The 17,651-nt window shown below is 44.0% G+C and overlaps 2 protein-coding genes across 2 annotated transcripts in view; both read right to left on the bottom strand.

Moving 5' to 3' along the window:
• Positions 1–2,499: 2,499 nt before the first annotated feature.
• On the bottom strand, positions 2,500–17,448 carry LOC106599012 (3',5'-cyclic-AMP phosphodiesterase 4D). The gene is made up of 9 exons (XM_045714546.2): positions 17,332–17,448; positions 10,663–10,756; positions 9,727–9,911; positions 9,456–9,554; positions 9,173–9,337; positions 7,434–7,533; positions 6,976–7,253; positions 6,495–6,677; positions 2,500–6,177 (listed from the first exon to the last, which is right to left on the bottom strand). Exons 1-9 carry the CDS (start codon positions 17,344–17,346, stop codon positions 5,641–5,643), a joined length of 1,656 nt encoding a protein of 551 aa, XP_045570502.2. The 5' UTR covers positions 17,347–17,448; the 3' UTR covers positions 2,500–5,640.
• Positions 17,348–17,651, bottom strand: part of LOC145877477 (3',5'-cyclic-AMP phosphodiesterase 4D-like) — a 74,687-nt gene continuing 74,383 nt past the window's right edge. The window contains exon 6 of the mRNA XM_082973058.1: positions 17,348–17,444. Coding sequence (XP_082829184.1) covers positions 17,348–17,444 — 97 coding nt within the window. The remainder of the gene's footprint in view (positions 17,445–17,651) is intronic.

Below are 17,651 nucleotides of genomic sequence, written 5' to 3'. Positions count from 1 at the left end.
TAGCTTTAAGTCGTCCCTGCCGAACCGGTCCCATATCTGGGCAACCACTGAGGGGTGCAGTCTCCACTCCTTAGAGATAGGACCACCCCTGGCAAGTAGATCTGCACCCACGTGGAGAGATCCGGGAAGATACTTTGCCCTGAGCGACAGGAAATCCGTACTGCGCCATACGAGGAGATAACGTGCCAGGTTTAGGAGAGAGACCTCGTCCCCCCCTGCCTGTTGATGTACGCCACCATCGCCCTGTTGTCAGACCTTACCAACACATGCTGGCCCTAAAATATTGGAAGGAAACGCCTCATTGATAGCAACGACGGGGAAACCCTAAGCAACCAATGGCAGTGGCGAGATGCGTCCAGACACTAGCAATTACCTAGCGCTGAAATAGACGCATCAACAGACGTCCCAGAGGCACCACAGGCATCATAGAGGCCATTAGACCCAATAACCACAGGCACAAGCGAAAAGGCACCGAGGGCCCCAGCCGGAATGTGACCCTCCACTGTTGGGACAAAAACGCGTGATTCAGCACCGAGTCCAGAACAAGGTCCAGAAACTGAATGCGCTGAGCCGGAGTCAACAATTTCTCTTGTGATTCATTATGAACACCATATGGGAAACCAGCGTGGCAGTGTGGAGTGCCACATTATCTACTAGGATAATTTAGGTTAATTTATTTTAATAAAATGTATACTTGTTTTTCATTTCCACCACTTTTGACAACCGTGTGTCTGAATGTGAGGAAGGAACTGTGTTTATTATGCCCACACCGGGTTCGGGGACTTCGGCAACCAGTAACTTGCCCCTTATTGACCGAGCCACTTGGGAGCACTGTTGCCACAGTAAATGCTTGGGAAGGAGGGCCCAGAGAACACTCCCGGCCTCCAGCTAGGGTTGAGAGGTCTGCTTCTTCCCCAGCGCCACAGAATAATCTGCTTGCACCCTGCGTTCCTTCAAACCAGCACGCCATCTGTGCCAAGACGTCCGCCGCTGCCCAGAAGCACCAAGGCGGCAACCCGCCTTTGGCCTGCACCCTTTCCTTCACGCCTCGGAACTGCAGGGCCGCCACCGCAAAGGATTTTACTGGGAAAAGGACCCATAGAGCTACGTCCTGCTTTTTTTTCACCTCGAAACCTGGCCTGTAAGAACTCCATAGCCGAACAAAACAACCTTTTTGACTAAACTGTCTCATCCAAATACATCCGCCTGTCCCTCTCAGGAATCCGGGACAACATCAACCAGAGGTGGCACTGAGCCACCACCATCGCCCCCATACTTTCCCCCACAGCCAGGATAGTACAGCGGGACAGATGTAACTTTGTTCAGTTGATCCGCCAAGGACCAGCACTGTTTATTCGGAAGCACCATGCTAGGATTTGCCCCCTTGTTAGCCTCTGAAGTTAAGTAACTCGCCAGCTTTCTATCCATCGGTGGTGTGCAAACAAGCCCCGCCTCCTCCATACCCTCTATTAATGAACTCGCTATAACCTGGTAGCACCAGCCTGGCTGAATGAGGGGAATCGCAGGTTGCCTTTAGCTCATCACTCATCACTGCTGTAGGGACGGGAGGTAACCTGGAGGAACTCCACTGCAGGGGAGAAGAAGGACAATCCACCCCTAGGTGATCTGCCGCCCTACGACACAGCTCCAACAAAGGTGCATTAACCACCAATGGTTCACTCTCCCCCACCAAATCCAAAGCCGGGGCTTCAGGCTTCCCCGGACTTATGTCAACCGATTGACACTCTGGAAACCCTCCAGAGCCAACCAGGGATAGTATATCATCCCTGGAATCCAGACTCTGAATACTGCCAGAGAAACCAGAATGAGCCTCACTCGGCTGGGATTACACCCCTTTCAACTCAGACCCCCGCTGCTGCCCTACGCCGGCCTCAAACAACCCCATTCACAAACCCTCATTTTCACTGGAAGAACCTTCGCCAGCAGCCTCAATCTTCCTTACAAAGTAAGCCCTACACCCAATAGAGGTTGAACCCAGCCGGAGACAATGGTCACGCAAACTGGCCCGAGCCAAGGACTCCTGAGTGTGTTTCCACCCCAAGCAAGCAGGATAGCACTCTTTTCTTAATATTTTATTGTGAAACCACATGCCCTAGGTCATGGTCGGAGGTTCAAACTCGGCTGGTTAGCCTTTTTGAACTTCCTCCTTCCACTGGCCATCTTACTCAAGCAACAGAGCACTAGCTACACAAGCAGAGCAGAAAGTAATGGGTGTTAAGCAAACACAAATCCTACATAAGCAAGGAAGTATTAGCTACACAAGCAGAGCAGAAAGTAGTTTGCTTTTAGAAAATGCAAAAATTTAGGAAATGTATGCGAGCCTCAGTATTATAGTCAGGAAGGCGGGGCATCCGAGGGCAGGCTCGGCATCCATTGGCCCGTTGGGAGTGATTTCAATTTGCTTCAGGTGAATAGGATTGGTCGTTGACCCTACATAGTATGTTATACCGAGTGACCGACTGAAAGGAAACCGGAAAGTTGGATTATTTTTGCTTTCTTTTATAGCAGACATAAGGAAACAAAAACATTTGGTTGAGTGCCAGAGGAGGCTGGTGGCAAGATCTATGGGAGGACGTCTCATTGTAATGGCTGGAATGGAATAAATGGAACGGTATTAAACACATCAAACATATGGAAACCACATGTTTTACTCTGTTCCATTAATTCCATTCCAGCCATTACAATGAGCCCGTCCTTCTATAGCTCCTCCCACTGGCCTCCATGGTTGAGCACTGTAGTTGAAATCTGTCCCGTTTCTTCTCCCAAAGCTAGGAAGGTAGATACAAATAAATACTTAGCCTCCGACAAAGTCTATAGTTCTTAATTTCCGGACATATATTGAAATAATAAATAAACTGTACACAAAGCATTGTGAGGAAAATATACAAAACAATCAATGGTAGACAGAGAGTATAACTGAATCCTCGTGAAAATACTGTCATAACAATGGCTGGTGAAGACATTTTTCATGACAGCTGAGAAAGACAGAAAGGCTTGCTTGAGTTCTGAACTGTTTGTGCTCCTTAACTACTGTGTGCATGGCACTGGTGTCTCCCCACCATATCTAGTATACAATCTATGAGGAAAGAAAACTTACGCAAATATAAGGCTCCAGAAAGTCACATTTCTGGATCTTTCGTAAAAACACAACATCAATTTACTCCACGGTGTAGGTTCAAAAGTTTCTGTTTCGTTCACAGATGAGCTTATTTTAGATACTTGAATACTCTCCTTATGAATCTTGCAGCCAATGTCATGCATCTTTCAAAACATATTATAGATACAAAAACATTTTAATTCCATAGCACAAGTCCCCCAATTTAGCTTCAGTGGTCCAGCCTGTGCTATGCATCAATTGTAATAATCAAGCCACATAATACCAGAATACGGAATACTAATGTGGATTAGTCAACAGAGTTACATCACACTCGACTGTACTTTAAGCACAGACTTGTAAAAATTACTATACAAAGTGCTTTGGTTTCTTTACAAATTCAATGAATCTAAATGTCCAACCATTCAAACATTAAGAAAGGTGCAGTTGTCAGTGGATTATTGTTCTAAAACAGAAAACCTATGGGGCAGAAAGGGTACACAGGGAGGGCGACATGATCAACATTAGTCATTGATGGAAATTAGCCAGGGGCAAAATGGAAATTACAGTACGAGTTGTGTCATGCTTGCTTGGCACTTGTACTGTCATTGGTGATGTCCCTGTGAAGAGCAGAATATTGACCAATGACAAAAGGAAAAGGGTGGGAAAATTTCATCACAGAAAACTGGTCTATGGCCAACAATCTTTTTTTTTTACAGTTACAATTGCCTTGAGCGGCACATCTTTCATACATTTCTGAAATAGTTTGGCAAATATTACACCATGCGCTTCACAAACTGTGATAACATATGTAAACGCTACCAATGTATCTTTTTTTTACTAGTTCAACTGGTTGACAGTGTGACCAGATGATGGTACCTGAAGTAAGTAGGAAACTTGAGACCTTTACTGTAACAACAATAATCGACTTGAAAGGACATTGTTTGACTCATTTGGTAGAGCATGGCACTTGCAACGCCAGGGTTGTGAGTTCGATTCCCACGGGGACCAGTATGAAAATGTATGCACTCAAGTCGTAAGTCGCTCTCGATAAGAGCATCTGTTAAATGACTAAAATGTAAATGTAAAAAAAAATCCCACAGCCCTACTGTACTGTCAAACGGTTAACTTTACTTTATCCAGGTTCCCTCAAAGCAACTAGTTATCGTAATGTGCTAGGGTATGTAAGTGTTGGCTACCATGTTGCCAGTGGCAAACAAGAATTCTCAGTCACCTGCCTCCAATGTGTTTATGGATTGGCTCAAGCCATTCCAAGCAGGATGGGGATTGGCTGTGAGTAAAATTGTAAAGTGCTAAAAGTGGAGGCAAACTGATGCCATAAAAAGGTTAAGGATACACACAATTACAGTATAAAGCCGTATGTATACACTTTGAGGGACTCCAAATAGAAAAAAAACGAAATCAAATAAAATCATACAGACAAGTGGTGAATCTTAACTGAAGTGCTTGTTTTGGATACCCCTGCCTACAACAGCAACACAGCTAAAACCAATCCATTTAACATACCTATAGTCAATTTACTGTAGGTATGGGCATTTTGAATGCCTTGAATTGCAGTACATGTTCAGACTTTAATTCTGATATTCAACACTGGGAGGTGCCAGATGCACACCGCATAGCTTTGGGTTACTTATATGCCACTATAACGACTGGCTCAGGGTTGGTTTTGTTGGTTTACACATAACAGTTCAGGTTAGGACTGTGGGAGGAAGAACTGACCCTAAACCAGTTGTTAAGAGTGTGGCTGATGAGAGACCCCTAGCGATGCACAGAGTAGCTGTTACAACAAGGTACCCAAAAAGTATTGTGCTACATTGAAACAATCTCAATTTTGACGTCCTGCTCTGTACTTTGTCCTTTGTAGCACATATTTGGTAAGTCTGCAGTTTACCGGTTTAAACCACTTTCTGCACTAGTTTAAAAGGACTTAAATTAAAGAAAAAATGACCAACAGTTGAAAAGGCAGGCAAATGTAGCTATTGGCCAAGTCCATGTTTATTAATCTGTTTGGCATAATGTCTCAAAAGCCTTTGTGGTGTTTGTTGTTACTAAGTTCGTCGCTTCGTCAATTGTTTCTAGCGGTCATAAGTAGTCAAAAGGAAGACGTGTTCCACAAAATTCCTTGCTCTTTTGTCGTAGACCTTGGCTTGACTGGCAAAACAGGAAGGTTGGTTTTCTCAGTGTCTCTGAGAAACATAAGCTGAATACGGCGACACGTCCAACTCAGAGACGTATCGGTAAAACACAAAAGATCAGCTCAAAAACACGGTTTCCTGTTCTCTGCAACCAAACAAGAAGGAACAGTGGGGCTCTCCTTTCTCCAGTACGAGGTGACTGCTGTGTAAGTGCAGACTTCCTGAACGCACCCCCTCTACATTCTTTACCCCAGCTTTGTCCTGCCATTCAGTCCAAGTAAGCCAGAGATGGGGGTTGAAGGGTTCAGGGTAGAGGCGCAGAAATTAAAAAAATTAAAAAAAATAAAAAGAAAGAACATTGCACTGATGTTATGTACCTAGCCTGAAGCGCCTCACACCGGCGTTACCTTCTTGGTCATGTTCTCTGTCTTCGGTGGCCTCCCTTTCTGGGTCAGAGTCTGTGGACAAAGTCCTGCCACCAAGATTGAGGACAGAGGTAGCCATTTTGGAGAGTACTTGTGTGTGTGCGTGAGCAGTGGCAGACATGGAATGGAGTCTGCTGTCCGGGTCAGTCCTAGAAGGCTCCATCCCAGTGCTACTGTACCCCTCCTCCTCTGCCGGAGGGCTCTCTGTGTCAGACTCGCCCTCCTCCTCCTCTAGGGTCAGCTCAAACTGGAACTTATCTCCTGTGGAGGATCCACCTCCACCCCCTCCGGCCCCCATGGCTCCCCCAGGCAGGCCCGTCTTGTCCTGGGCCTCGGGTGTGGGCGAGGGGCTGTGGGGGATCATGCTCTGGTACCACTCGCGATTGTCCTCCAGCGTGTCTAGGATGTCCTGGGCATCAGGGTGGACCAGGTCTGCCCACGTCTCCCACAGAGGGTGGACGATGTAGTCTATGAAGCCCACCTGTAGAGGAAAATGATTATAGTCATTGGCATATTAGTAAAAGAAGCAGACTTTTTAGCCCAGACTGTGTGTGTGTAGAGCAGGTGAAGAATCTGTCGATGTGGTCTGTCTCAGGGGGAGTGGGATATGCAAAAAACACATTTCCAATTCACATAAGTGTATAATGCACACTTGTACATGTGTGAAATAGGACAAATGTAAGAATATACCTAACTATTATAATTGTAATTGTGTGTGTGTCTCTCTTCTGCATGTGAACATAGTGTGTGTATACTGTACTGTATGTGTCTCAGTGCCTGTGTGTATAATAACTGTACCTGGTTCTTCTCGATGGAGGCGTTGTGTTTGTCACACATGGGGCTGATCTCCATGCCCTTGTCCCTCTCCCTGTCCCCCTGGGTGAAGAACTCCACCATGATGCGGTCAGTCCACTGGCGGTAGACCTCCAGGGGCTTGGTGGGGTTACTGAGGTCAGCACAGTGAACCATGTTCTGGAGGACCTGGAGAAACCAAAAACACTTCTTATTGAGCATCAAGGAAATTAAATGACCATACAATCATATTGACAATAATACGATCCCAATGGTTCAGTTGGCTGGAGCAGGGTGCTGTCAGTCAAAACAAGTGTTTTGGGTTCAATACCTAAATATGCCACATACACTGAATTAATGTGTTAATTGTAAGAAGCTTTGGATGACAGTGTCAGCCAAACGGCCATATCATCATCTAATTCACATTGGTTATGCTGAATATGAATCCCTTTTAAGAGAGTTAATTTGATCATTCTGTGAGTCTTACCTGGATACGATCTCCATAGTTGTCTAGTAGAAGTACTCCTAGACTGGTCACCTTCTTGGTCTCCACCATAGTCTTCAGGTCAGCCAGCAGGTTCATGTGTTTGGACATGTCTGTGGCTAACACCATGTCTATGACCATCTTGCGTAGGGACTGCCTCTGTTTCTTGCTGAGGTTCTGGAAGATGTCACAGTTGTCCTCCTGCAGCAGCTTGAAGCCCACGGCCAGATGGTGGTTTTCCAGGACCGACACGTCGTTGTACATCAGGGCCAGCTCGGAGTCTGGACGGACACACAGGAGAGGAACAGTGCAAACACACATTCTACAGCAGGGGTCTCAAACTGGCGGCGTGTGGGACATATGCGGCCAATGAGACGATTTAATGTGGACACACAATCACAAAGGATTCCAAGATTTGAAACATCTCTGTGCCTAGTGCCCAGGGGGATATGTGAACTCACTGGTGTTGATGAGGAACTGGTTAGACACCCCCGGGTGGTCCACATCATGTATAGCACTGGCAAACAGAGCAGCTAGGATCTCCAAGTCAGTGAACACCGCCTGTAGAGATTGGAGGAACACAGGGATGTTAATGCAGGTAAATACTGTACAGCAGGGGTTACCAACCGGTCGATCGACTGGGCAATCTCCATGGCATTTCTAGTCGATCGGAAAACATGTCTGTAAAAAAACCAATGATAAAGCCTTGCATTCCTTTATTTTGTCTTGCGCTGTTGGCCATAGGTGCACGAGATTCAGCTGCCCTGCACGTCAGGTAGGTGAAATGTTCCCATTTTTAACCATTTAATGTGTCTGAAGGTACAAACTCTGCCTTCCCGGTGGGCCTGGAGAGCAAATCAAGTGCACTATAGGTTTACCGCTGGCCAATCGGATGGCTCAGATTACCCTGTCTACAGTAACGTACCAGGCGGAAAAGAAAGCAGCAGCAATGTTGATACTGTGATATTTCAAAACGTTTAAAATCATGACCAGAGAGAGAATGTCAAAGAATACAGCAAAGAGCTGCTATTTTTATGAGTGAGTTCATGTTTAAGTTCTTACTCAGCACTGTCAACACTTTTTATTCAACACTTTTAGAGGCTATTAAAATGCGCACTCTTCAAACTTCCACTCACGCTACAACCAACACTGCCGCTGTAATGAATGACTAGGAAAGTGTATTGATAGGCTTGCATTATTATTAGCAGATTGGGTCTTTTTTAATATCGAGAAATATTTCACTTTCTCTGTTCATAGGAGTAACAACCTGAATTTGTGCATGAGGCAGAAATAATGCGGTGCGACTCGAGTTTCACCATCAGCTGGAAGACGGTGTCACTTTTTGGTCAGTGTCAATGGAGGAAAGGGAGATGCTGATAGGCAGATAGGCAGGATGCTGATAGGCAGAGCCTCAGTATCTTGCTCTCTCCCTCTGCTGAGACTGACCATCAGATGCAGGCACAATCAGCCCAGTACATTTTTAAACATACAGTATGCTCACTCAGCTTTGCCTCACAAGTAATACAACAACATCTACTGATCAGTTATTACCGGTGTGCAACTGATCTATTACCGGTATGATCATATAACCTACCTCAAATTTTGATATATTTTTTTATGTTTCGAACAACAATGCATTGGCAGGGCAATTCAAGCAAAGACAATATGTGGTAATAATGTATTGGGCCTATTGCCTACTGCACAAACCTCATTGCTACAGTGCTGTTTTCAATAGGTTAATGTTGCTTTAGCTTCCATTTTTTTTAAGTCCTGTTAAAAAAAATCTGAGTGGTCAATCTGGGCTTGCTTTTTGACTCAGAAAGTGATCTTCACTCAGAACGGGTTGGTCACCACTGCTGTACAGTATGTGTGTGAGAATGTGTATGGGACTTGTGTATAGGCGCAACAACAATATGGGATAGGTGGGACACATGTCTGCCCCAATTTTCAAAACACCTTTTTTCTAATGTCCATAATTTTGAAGTTATACGATGTAGTGTATAGCCCTACAGAAGGTGTACAGTTTTGAACATTACAATGCATTGTGATATACTTTAAATTTTCTAACAGTAAACAACTAAACTAAACACAAAACAGTATTGTCAACAACAAAAAAATGACATGTAACATTTGAAATGTGTAGTAAAAAAATAAAATGTATATATATATATTAGTGTTTTTAGCTAAAAAGTTGTCATACCTCCAGGGCGGGAGTAGAGAGGAGGACATGGGTGGACTGGACCACGTCTGCAGCGTGGATGTTGTTGTGGTAGGCCACATCGTGGTGGTAGTGGTCCTCCAGGGTCATCATGAAGGTGATGAAGGTGTCTGCAGGGATCTTGAATGACTTCAGAAGCTCTCGCTCCTATATGGAATACATATATGATTTTCATAATTTTTTATTTGTGACTTTGTAAATTGTTTAGCCATGTAAGAGGGCCCATTTAGAAGAGGACTCGTTTGGAAACATGAGGATGACATACCTGGAAAATTGAATAAATCGCCACCGTCAGCGGACGATTCCCAGAATATTCAGATATTTTGAAAATATCCACACCCCATCGGTTTATATCTTCCAACTGCTGCCAGATGGAAAAAAAATTGTTAGAAAAAAACTGCAGATCCTTTAACTCCAAAACGTGCTAGGGACTATTCAATCCTAAGAGTGACAGAACTTGTGGCAGAACAGAACCCTAAAAGTGAGGTATTTTCTATTAGTTAAATCGTCAGAAAAAGAAGGGTTGTGTAGACTACCTTGGCGAGAAGGCCCTCCTGAGTGGAAGCGACCCCGAAGCGGGGGATGCTGGAGGGGGCCACACTGGGGATGATTCTGGGCTTCTTCACCCCCACGATCTGGGACATGGGACGCTTCTTCTTGTCCGTTTTCTCCTTCTTCTCCTTGATGTGTGGAGACATGATCTCCATGTCATGTTGCTTTTCTGCGGTGCACAGTTATTCCACAGTTATTCCACAGCAATAATAATAGAGTTCAGAAGAGTTGTCTATTGAAACCAGGGCTGGTTACACTTTACACTGAGTTGAAGTTGCACAGATATCATGTAGTTGCCTGGATTCGTATTGTCTTGGCGTAATCACATGTAATGTTACAGGCTTTGGTTTTTCAATTTATATTTCGAGGTTGGACGTTAGCACGTGGGGCGCACCGATTGGTGTCACCTCGTTAGTCAGTATGTACTACACCTGTGTTGGTTGGTCATCTCGTTGGGGGGGAAGGTGTTTCACCTGTGCTGGCCCAGGTGCTATTTAAGAGTGGCTGGCCCAGTGCTCCGATGGTCTTGAGAGATGTGGAGAGTTAACACCTTTAGTTGGCTCGCCCTATTTGATTTCCAGACAAACAATCCTTTATCTTATCTGCCCTGTTTTCGTTTTGCCCCACTTTTTGGTTTGCTTCCTGTCTAAGTTTGGTTTGGGTTTCAGTGGACTCCCCCATGAGGGTCTTTCAGAACCCCTCCTTAAACCCTGCCTGTTTCGTTTTGGTTGTTGTCAGTGACCCTTTGTGAGTTCCCCTTTCTGTTTGAGCGACAATTTTTGATTTTCGTGCTGGGGAACATAACAGTAACTATACAATAAGTATACATTAGTAACTATTAGATTCACATTACAGTACATACGGTAGATGTCTCTACTAAGACAGTCAGACAGTGAAAGGGGGTGGAGAGAAAGACGTACCTAGGAAGGTGCTGGAGATGAACTCTGACACCTGGTTCCCTGATCTGCTGGTCTCTGATAGCTGAGTGAGCTCTCTGTTCAGCATCCTCTTGAACTGGGGAGACGAACAACAACACACTGCATCACTCAGACTGTCACAATATAGTCTCTACTGTAGACTGTGGACATACACATGACAGGCACATCTACACTGTGAGACATTTGGTAGTTTGCATGTGTGTGTCTGGTAACTTCTTCATTGAGGAAAAATGTGCTTACTATGACTGTGATGCATATGGGGTTGTCCCAGCTAGCTTTCTTAAGATGAATGCAACTAACTATAACTCTCTCTGGATAAGAGCGTCCGCTAAATGACTCAAATGTTAAACGTTTTAGAGCTCAGCAATTCTTTAAAGACTGGACAAATATTTTTTTTAATATTAACAAAAGTTTTCTTTTAATGCACTATTAAAAGCTCTTGTGCTAATTTCGTTAACATTTTGCCATGTCTTTCTAGATTTAGAACATAAAACATTTATATCTCAAACATTATCCCTTAAGTCTAACACAGCAAATACTTCAATTGTTTAAGCATATGCTATAGGACACTGATTCAAATATTTTTTAAGATATTGACAAAATAATATAGACTCCATCAGTGATGGTGTTGACAACCCACTGACGGAGTTGACAACAGATACTCAAAACAGACATTTTGGCCTCTAAAAATAAAAGTTCAATACAAACATTTGTAAAATATGGAAAATTATTCATTTGAAAATTCCCACTAAAAACATAACCATTTTATCAAATCTTTCAGTACTCTGATGGAGTTGATGTTAGACAATAATCTGACAGAATTGATGTCTATAGAGTTTACAAAAATATAATTTTTCTTCTTTATTCAAGTGGTAAATACAGTAGCATTTTAGTTTTTCCTCAGTTGCTTTATGACTGTGAAACCTAGTTAAATGTAACATATTTTAACCAACATTCATATTCCATCTTAATCTATCAGATAGATGGAGCGGACAGTTTATGCTTGTGACCGTGGTGATTCCAATAATGATTGTTTAAAATCTAACAAAAGTAGAGAACTTTACAGACCATGAGCGATCTTGTAGCACTACATGTAATGAGGACATGAATAAGGAGTCCTTATGGTATAGCTTACCCTGCTCATTCCTGATTCATTTTGACATAAACAATTTGACCAAATCTAACCAGTTAACAAAATATTCCCCTAAATGTAAATTTTTACCACAAGTAATGGAACAAAATCTTTTTTTTTTATACTAAAAAAAGTTTCCCTGCTGGACAAGGATTGTCCAGACTTTCAATAATTTCGGAGCTAATTTCATGTAATGCTAAACATTTCTTTCATGACTTATGACGTGATCATGTGCTATCTGGGGGGCCCAACCTCCAGGGGGACTCTGGAATGTATAAATGTATTAAAATTATAAATATACTGAAGAACAATATAAACACAACATGTAAAGTGTTGGCCCCATGTTTCATGAGCTCAAATAAAAGATCCCAGAACTGTTCCATACGCACAAAAAGCGTATTTCTCTAATATTTTCTGCACAAATGTGTTTACATCCCTGTTAGTGAGAATTTCTCCTTTGCCAAGATAATCCATCCAACTACCAGATGTGGCATGTCAAGAAGCTGATTAAATAGCATGATCATTACACAGGTGCACCTTGTGTTGGGGGCATTAAAAGGCCAATGTGTAGAAATGTGTAGTTTTATCACACAACACAATGCCACAGATGTCTCAAATTCTGAGGGCTGCTGACTGCAGGAATTACCACCAGAGCTGTTGCCAGATAATTGAATGTTCATTTCTCTACCATAAGCCGCCTCCAACGTTGTTTTAGAGAATTTGGCAGTACGCCCAACTGGCCATACTACCACATGCAACCACACCAGCCCAGGACCTCCACATCTGGCTTCTTCAAAAACTCATTCTGATTGGCTGAGCCTGGCTCCCCAAAGCTGCAGGAGGGTGTGCTGCACCAGTGATTATACTGTATAATCATCATACACAAGGATAATACATCCCCCCCCCCCCCTCTGAAACACCAAAAGTCTGCTCTGAAGATGCCAACCGAGCATGTACACACAGAAAAAGACACACACTGTGAATGCTGCATGTACTGTACATATGTTCACACATACTTCTTGCACACACGTACCTGCACATACACGTTATGGACTCACTCATACACACATGCACAAGCACTCCTGACACACACACCCAGACACACATGCTGCAAAAACAGCATCACTTCCCAACTAATTGCAAAGAACTCTGCAAACAAGGATGGACACCTGTACTACACATTCATTCACCAAGCAACACGTGTATCCCATCCCATCCCGTCTTACCTGAAGGTACATCCTCGACACAGAGAACAAGTCATTGACTTCGGGCATTTCAGCACTAAATATTGCATGGGGCGGGAAAAAAAGCAGGGTCCTTCCTGTAGCTGCTGTACTGGGCTGTGCTCCTGTCCTGTGCTCCTGTCCTGCTTGTCTGAGCTCCTTAATTCCACTGCAAGCAGACAGTCTACACACACAGTGCACTGGGAAGGTTTATCCACACACTCTAGCGGGAATGGGCAAGTAAGAGGATTGCCTTGATGGAAGAAGTGTGGAAGCCAGGCTGAGGATGCAGGGTGTGGGGAGCATGGCAGAGAAGCGACTCCTGCCGCTTACTCTCCTCTCTCCCTCAGCAGCACTATTCTGCCTGCTGCTCCGCGTGTAAACAGAGGAGAGCAGCACACGCTACTCCCAACTACCACCCCCCCATACTGTATGCCTAAAGGAAGGAACAAATTAGCAGCCTGCTGTATCAGAGGCTGGGACAGGGAAATGGATCTGATTGGCCCACGGTGGGGGGAGAGTAGACAGGGGCTGGTTGTGTTCGAGGCTTCACCATGTGCACCAGGTTAAAGATGATGAGGAAATCTTATGCCTTGAATGGCTGAGGTATTTCATTCATATACTGTATGTGATCCGATTCAGGATACTAGGTGTATGTCGTAAGTCACGACTTCACAGCACAGCCTTTTGAACGTAAAAAATACTTTTTCATCAAAATGCGTTTTTTGGCAGAAATGCCTTCTCGAACATGTGAACTTGTGCCTTAATATCAAACTTGTATGTCATCTGTAAATACGAATAAAATTGTTAAATTACAAGCTTAGCTGGTTTAGCCACATAAAAATACAATTTATGTGAACACATGAATGTGTTGCTTTAAATTACATGAATGACGATGAAACAAGTATCTGTAGATTTGAGCTATGAGGAAAGAGAAGAAAGGGGACGATAGGATGATTTGGCATGATAGGCAACATATCATTATCCTTTTATGAATGTAAATCACACAAACGATTGAAGAAAGCAGAATAGAAAATACATTATAGAAGGAGAGAATTTCAGAAAAATCCATTGCACATTATATTTTCCCATACGATACAATGTAGTGAAGATGGTAAATATGCAAAGTTGGTCAGATAAACCACACAAAGAGCAACGACAAAGAGTGAAATGTTTAGAAAGACGAACATAAAAGTTTGATGGGAAAAATCAAGTGCCAGCATGGATGATTCCTCCCCACTGACTCCCTTTTCATTGACGATCGGCAGCAATGTGGGGGTGCAGCACATGAAACGCACCACCACATGTGTGCCTGGCATGTATGTGTGTGGCGAGTATCCAGGGAGAGCCTGTGTGTGGCGGGTATCCAGGGAGAGCCTGTGTGTGGTGGGTATCCAGGGAGAGCCTGTGTGTGGTGGGTATCCAGGGAGAGCCTGTGTGTGGTGGGTATCCAGGGAGAGCCTGTGTGTGGCGGGTATCCAGGGAGAGCCTGTGTGTGGTGGGTATCCAGGGAGAGCCTGTGTGTGGCGGGTATCCAGGGAGAGCCTGTGTGTGGTGGGTATCCAGGGATAGCCTGTGTGTGTTGGGTATCCAGGGAGAGCCTGTGTGTGGTGGGTATCCAGGGAGAGCCTGTGTGTGGTGGGTATCCAGGGAGAGCCTGTGTGTGTTGGGTATCCAGGGAGAGCCTGTGTGTGGTGGGTATCCAGAGAGAGCCTGTGTGTGGCGGGTATCCAGGGAGAGCCTGTGTGTGGCGAGTATCCAGGGAGAGCCTGTGTGTGGCGGGTATCCAGGGAGAGCCTGTGTGTGGTGGGTATCCAGGGAGAGCCTGTGTGTGGCGGGTATCCAGGGAGAGTCTGTGTGTGGTGGGTATGTGTGTGGGTGTGTGTACCCAGTGCACATGGCTCTTGCGTGGGGAGGCTAATCATGGAATCACACAAGCTATAAACTCCAGTTTGGAGAAGGAAGGAGAGGAGAGGAGAGGGATGAGGATGGATGGATGGAGGGGGATGGCATTTTATCCACAGCTCCAACTCTGTTCTTCACATTTTTTCTGCACATGAAATACTGGGAGTTGGGGGTGTGTGTCTACTGATGCATACCGACCATCCCATTCATTCAGGTAGGCCTGATCACAGACAACGATGAGACAGCCTATAGGGAGGAAGTCAGAGACCTGGCCGTGTGGTGCCAGGATAACAACCACTCCCTCAATGTGATCAAGACAAAGGAGATGATTGTGGACTACAGGAAAAGGAGGACCGAGCACGCCCCCATGTCCATATCACCAACAAACTATCGATGTTCAAACACACCAAGACAGTCGTGAAGAGTGCACGACAAAGCCTATAGATTTGGCATGGGTCCTCAGATCCTCAAAAAGTTCTACAGCTGCACCATCGAGAGCATCCTGACTGGTTGCATCACACCCTGGTATGGCAACTGCTCGGCCTCCGACCGCAAGGCACTACAGAGGGTAGTGCGGACGGGCCAGCACATCACTGGGGCCAAGCTTCCTGCCATCCAGGACCTCTATACCAGTCGGTGTCAGAGGAAGGCCCTAAAAACTCTCAAAGACTCCAGCCACCCTAGTCATAGACTTTTCTCTCTGCTACCGCATGGCAAGCGGGACCGGAGCACCAAGTCTAGGTCCAAATGGCTTCTAAACAGCTTCTACCCCCAAGCCATAAGACTCCTGAACAGCTAATCAAATGGCTACCCAGACTATTTGCATTGTCCCCTCCCCTTTTACGCTGCTGCTCTCTGTTTATTATCTATGCATAGTCACTTTAACTCTACCTACATGTACATATTACCTCAATTACCTCGACTAACCTGTGCCCCCTCACATTGACTCTGTACCGGTACCCCCTGTACATAGCCTCGCTACTGTTATTTTACTGCTGCTCTTTAATTATGTGTTATTTGAATTTTTTAGTTATACATTTTTTACTTAACACTTATTTTTCTTAAAACTGCATTGTTCGTTAAGGGCTTGTAAGTAAGTATTTCACTGTAAGGTCTACACCTGTATTCGGCGCATCCTCCTTTGGCCGTCTCTGCTTCCAGTTCTCTGCTGCCAATGACTGGAACGAACTACAAAAATCTCTGAAACTGGAAACACTTATCTCCCTCACTAGCTTTAAGCACCAGCTGTCAGAGCAGCTCACAGATCACTGCACCTGTACATAGCCCATCTATAATTTAGCCCAAAGAACTACCTCTTCCCCTACTGTATTTATTTATTTATTTATTTTGCTCCTTTGCACCCCATTATTTCTATTTCTACTTTGCACTTTCTTCCACTACAAATCAACCATTCCAGTGTTTTACTTGCTATATTGTATTTACTTGCCACCATGGCCTTTTTTGCCTTTACCTCCCTTATCGCACCTCATTTGCTCACATTGTATATAGACTTATTTTTCTACTGTATTATTGACTGTATGTTTGTTTTACTCCATGTGTAACTCTGTGTTGTTGTATGTTTCGAACTGCTTTGCTTTATCTTGGCCAGGTCGCAATTGTAAATGCGAACTTGTTCTCAACTTGCCTACCTGATTAAATAAAGGTGAAATAAAAGTAAAATAAATATATAAAATGTGACAAATAACATTTGGTTGGATTTGATTTGATTCATGGAACGAACTCCAAACGTCAGAAGGCATTGGCGATTTCATTCACATTTCCTAAACTCTGATGGAATTCATTGTATTAGTGGCCTTTCACATTTGTCCAATCAGGATCAGCACAAAATGCATTTGCAGAGTGACATGGTCGCTGGCTTAGTGGGCTCTTATTAATTTGGGAGGCCACCAAAAGTGCATTGGCCAAAATATATACATATTTTTTTAATTTATTGCTTACTTTGACGTAAGAGTGAAATAATAATATCCCTTTTGTTTTAATGGAGAGGGGAAAGGTCCCTTATTTTGGCTAAACAATAAGGAAATTAGATTCAATCAAAGTCTGAAAGAGAGTCTTAATAGATATTGTGCAGCTACAGAAAATTTGATAAAAATTCCCTGTAGATTAATTTGGCCAAGTCTTGATCCATACAGGGTTCTAATTCGCAGTCATTCATGACAAATCTTCATAAAGCCAAGATGGCGCTGACTCAATGGTGAGCTTTGTGCTTTTGTATTGTACCTCGTTTAAGTCCATCATAGTGAATTAACTCAAACCCGAACCAAATACTGATGTAAGACATTAGTAGCTTCAGCCTTACCATTAAAGTCGAGGGTACAAGTAAGTAATGAAAGCTCCCTGGGTTATGAGTGTGTGTGTGTATGTGTGTACCTTGTTGGAGGCCATCTCACTGACGGAGTGGCGTGTCTTCAGAGTATCCAGCTGCTCCAGACACCAGTCCAGCTCGTCCAGAGTCTCCACGGCCAGCTGCTGAAACGGCTCCTCTGTCACACCCACACAAGGACAACACACAACGAGATGAGCACGTGATTTAACCTTCTTTTAACCTTCAACATTCATTCAAGAATCAATGATTCAATCTCAATGTCCCCTTTGCTGTTTATATCAATGGGTAAATGTTAAATCATCAGTTTGGTTTAATATCAGATTGAATCTAATCCTAATCTTACCCTAATTGCTAAATGGCTGAA

This window comes from Salmo salar, chromosome 03 (genome assembly GCF_965601325.2).
Source record: "Salmo salar chromosome 03, fSalSal1, whole genome shotgun sequence".
Lineage (NCBI taxonomy): Eukaryota > Metazoa > Chordata > Actinopteri > Salmoniformes > Salmonidae > Salmo > Salmo salar.
This window is presented reverse-complemented; position numbering and strand designations above follow the sequence as displayed.

Excerpts from the sequence above, each read along its gene's own strand:
- LOC106599012 (XM_045714546.2), bottom strand. Across the intron at positions 7,534-9,172 it reads TCTCTACTCCCGCCCTGGAG|GCGGTGTTCACTGACTTGGA; the intron begins GTATGACAACTT and ends CAATCTCTACAG. Across the intron at positions 6,678-6,975 it reads ACTATGGAGATCGTATCCAG|GTCCTCCAGAACATGGTTCA; the intron begins GTAAGACTCACA and ends TGGTTTCTCCAG.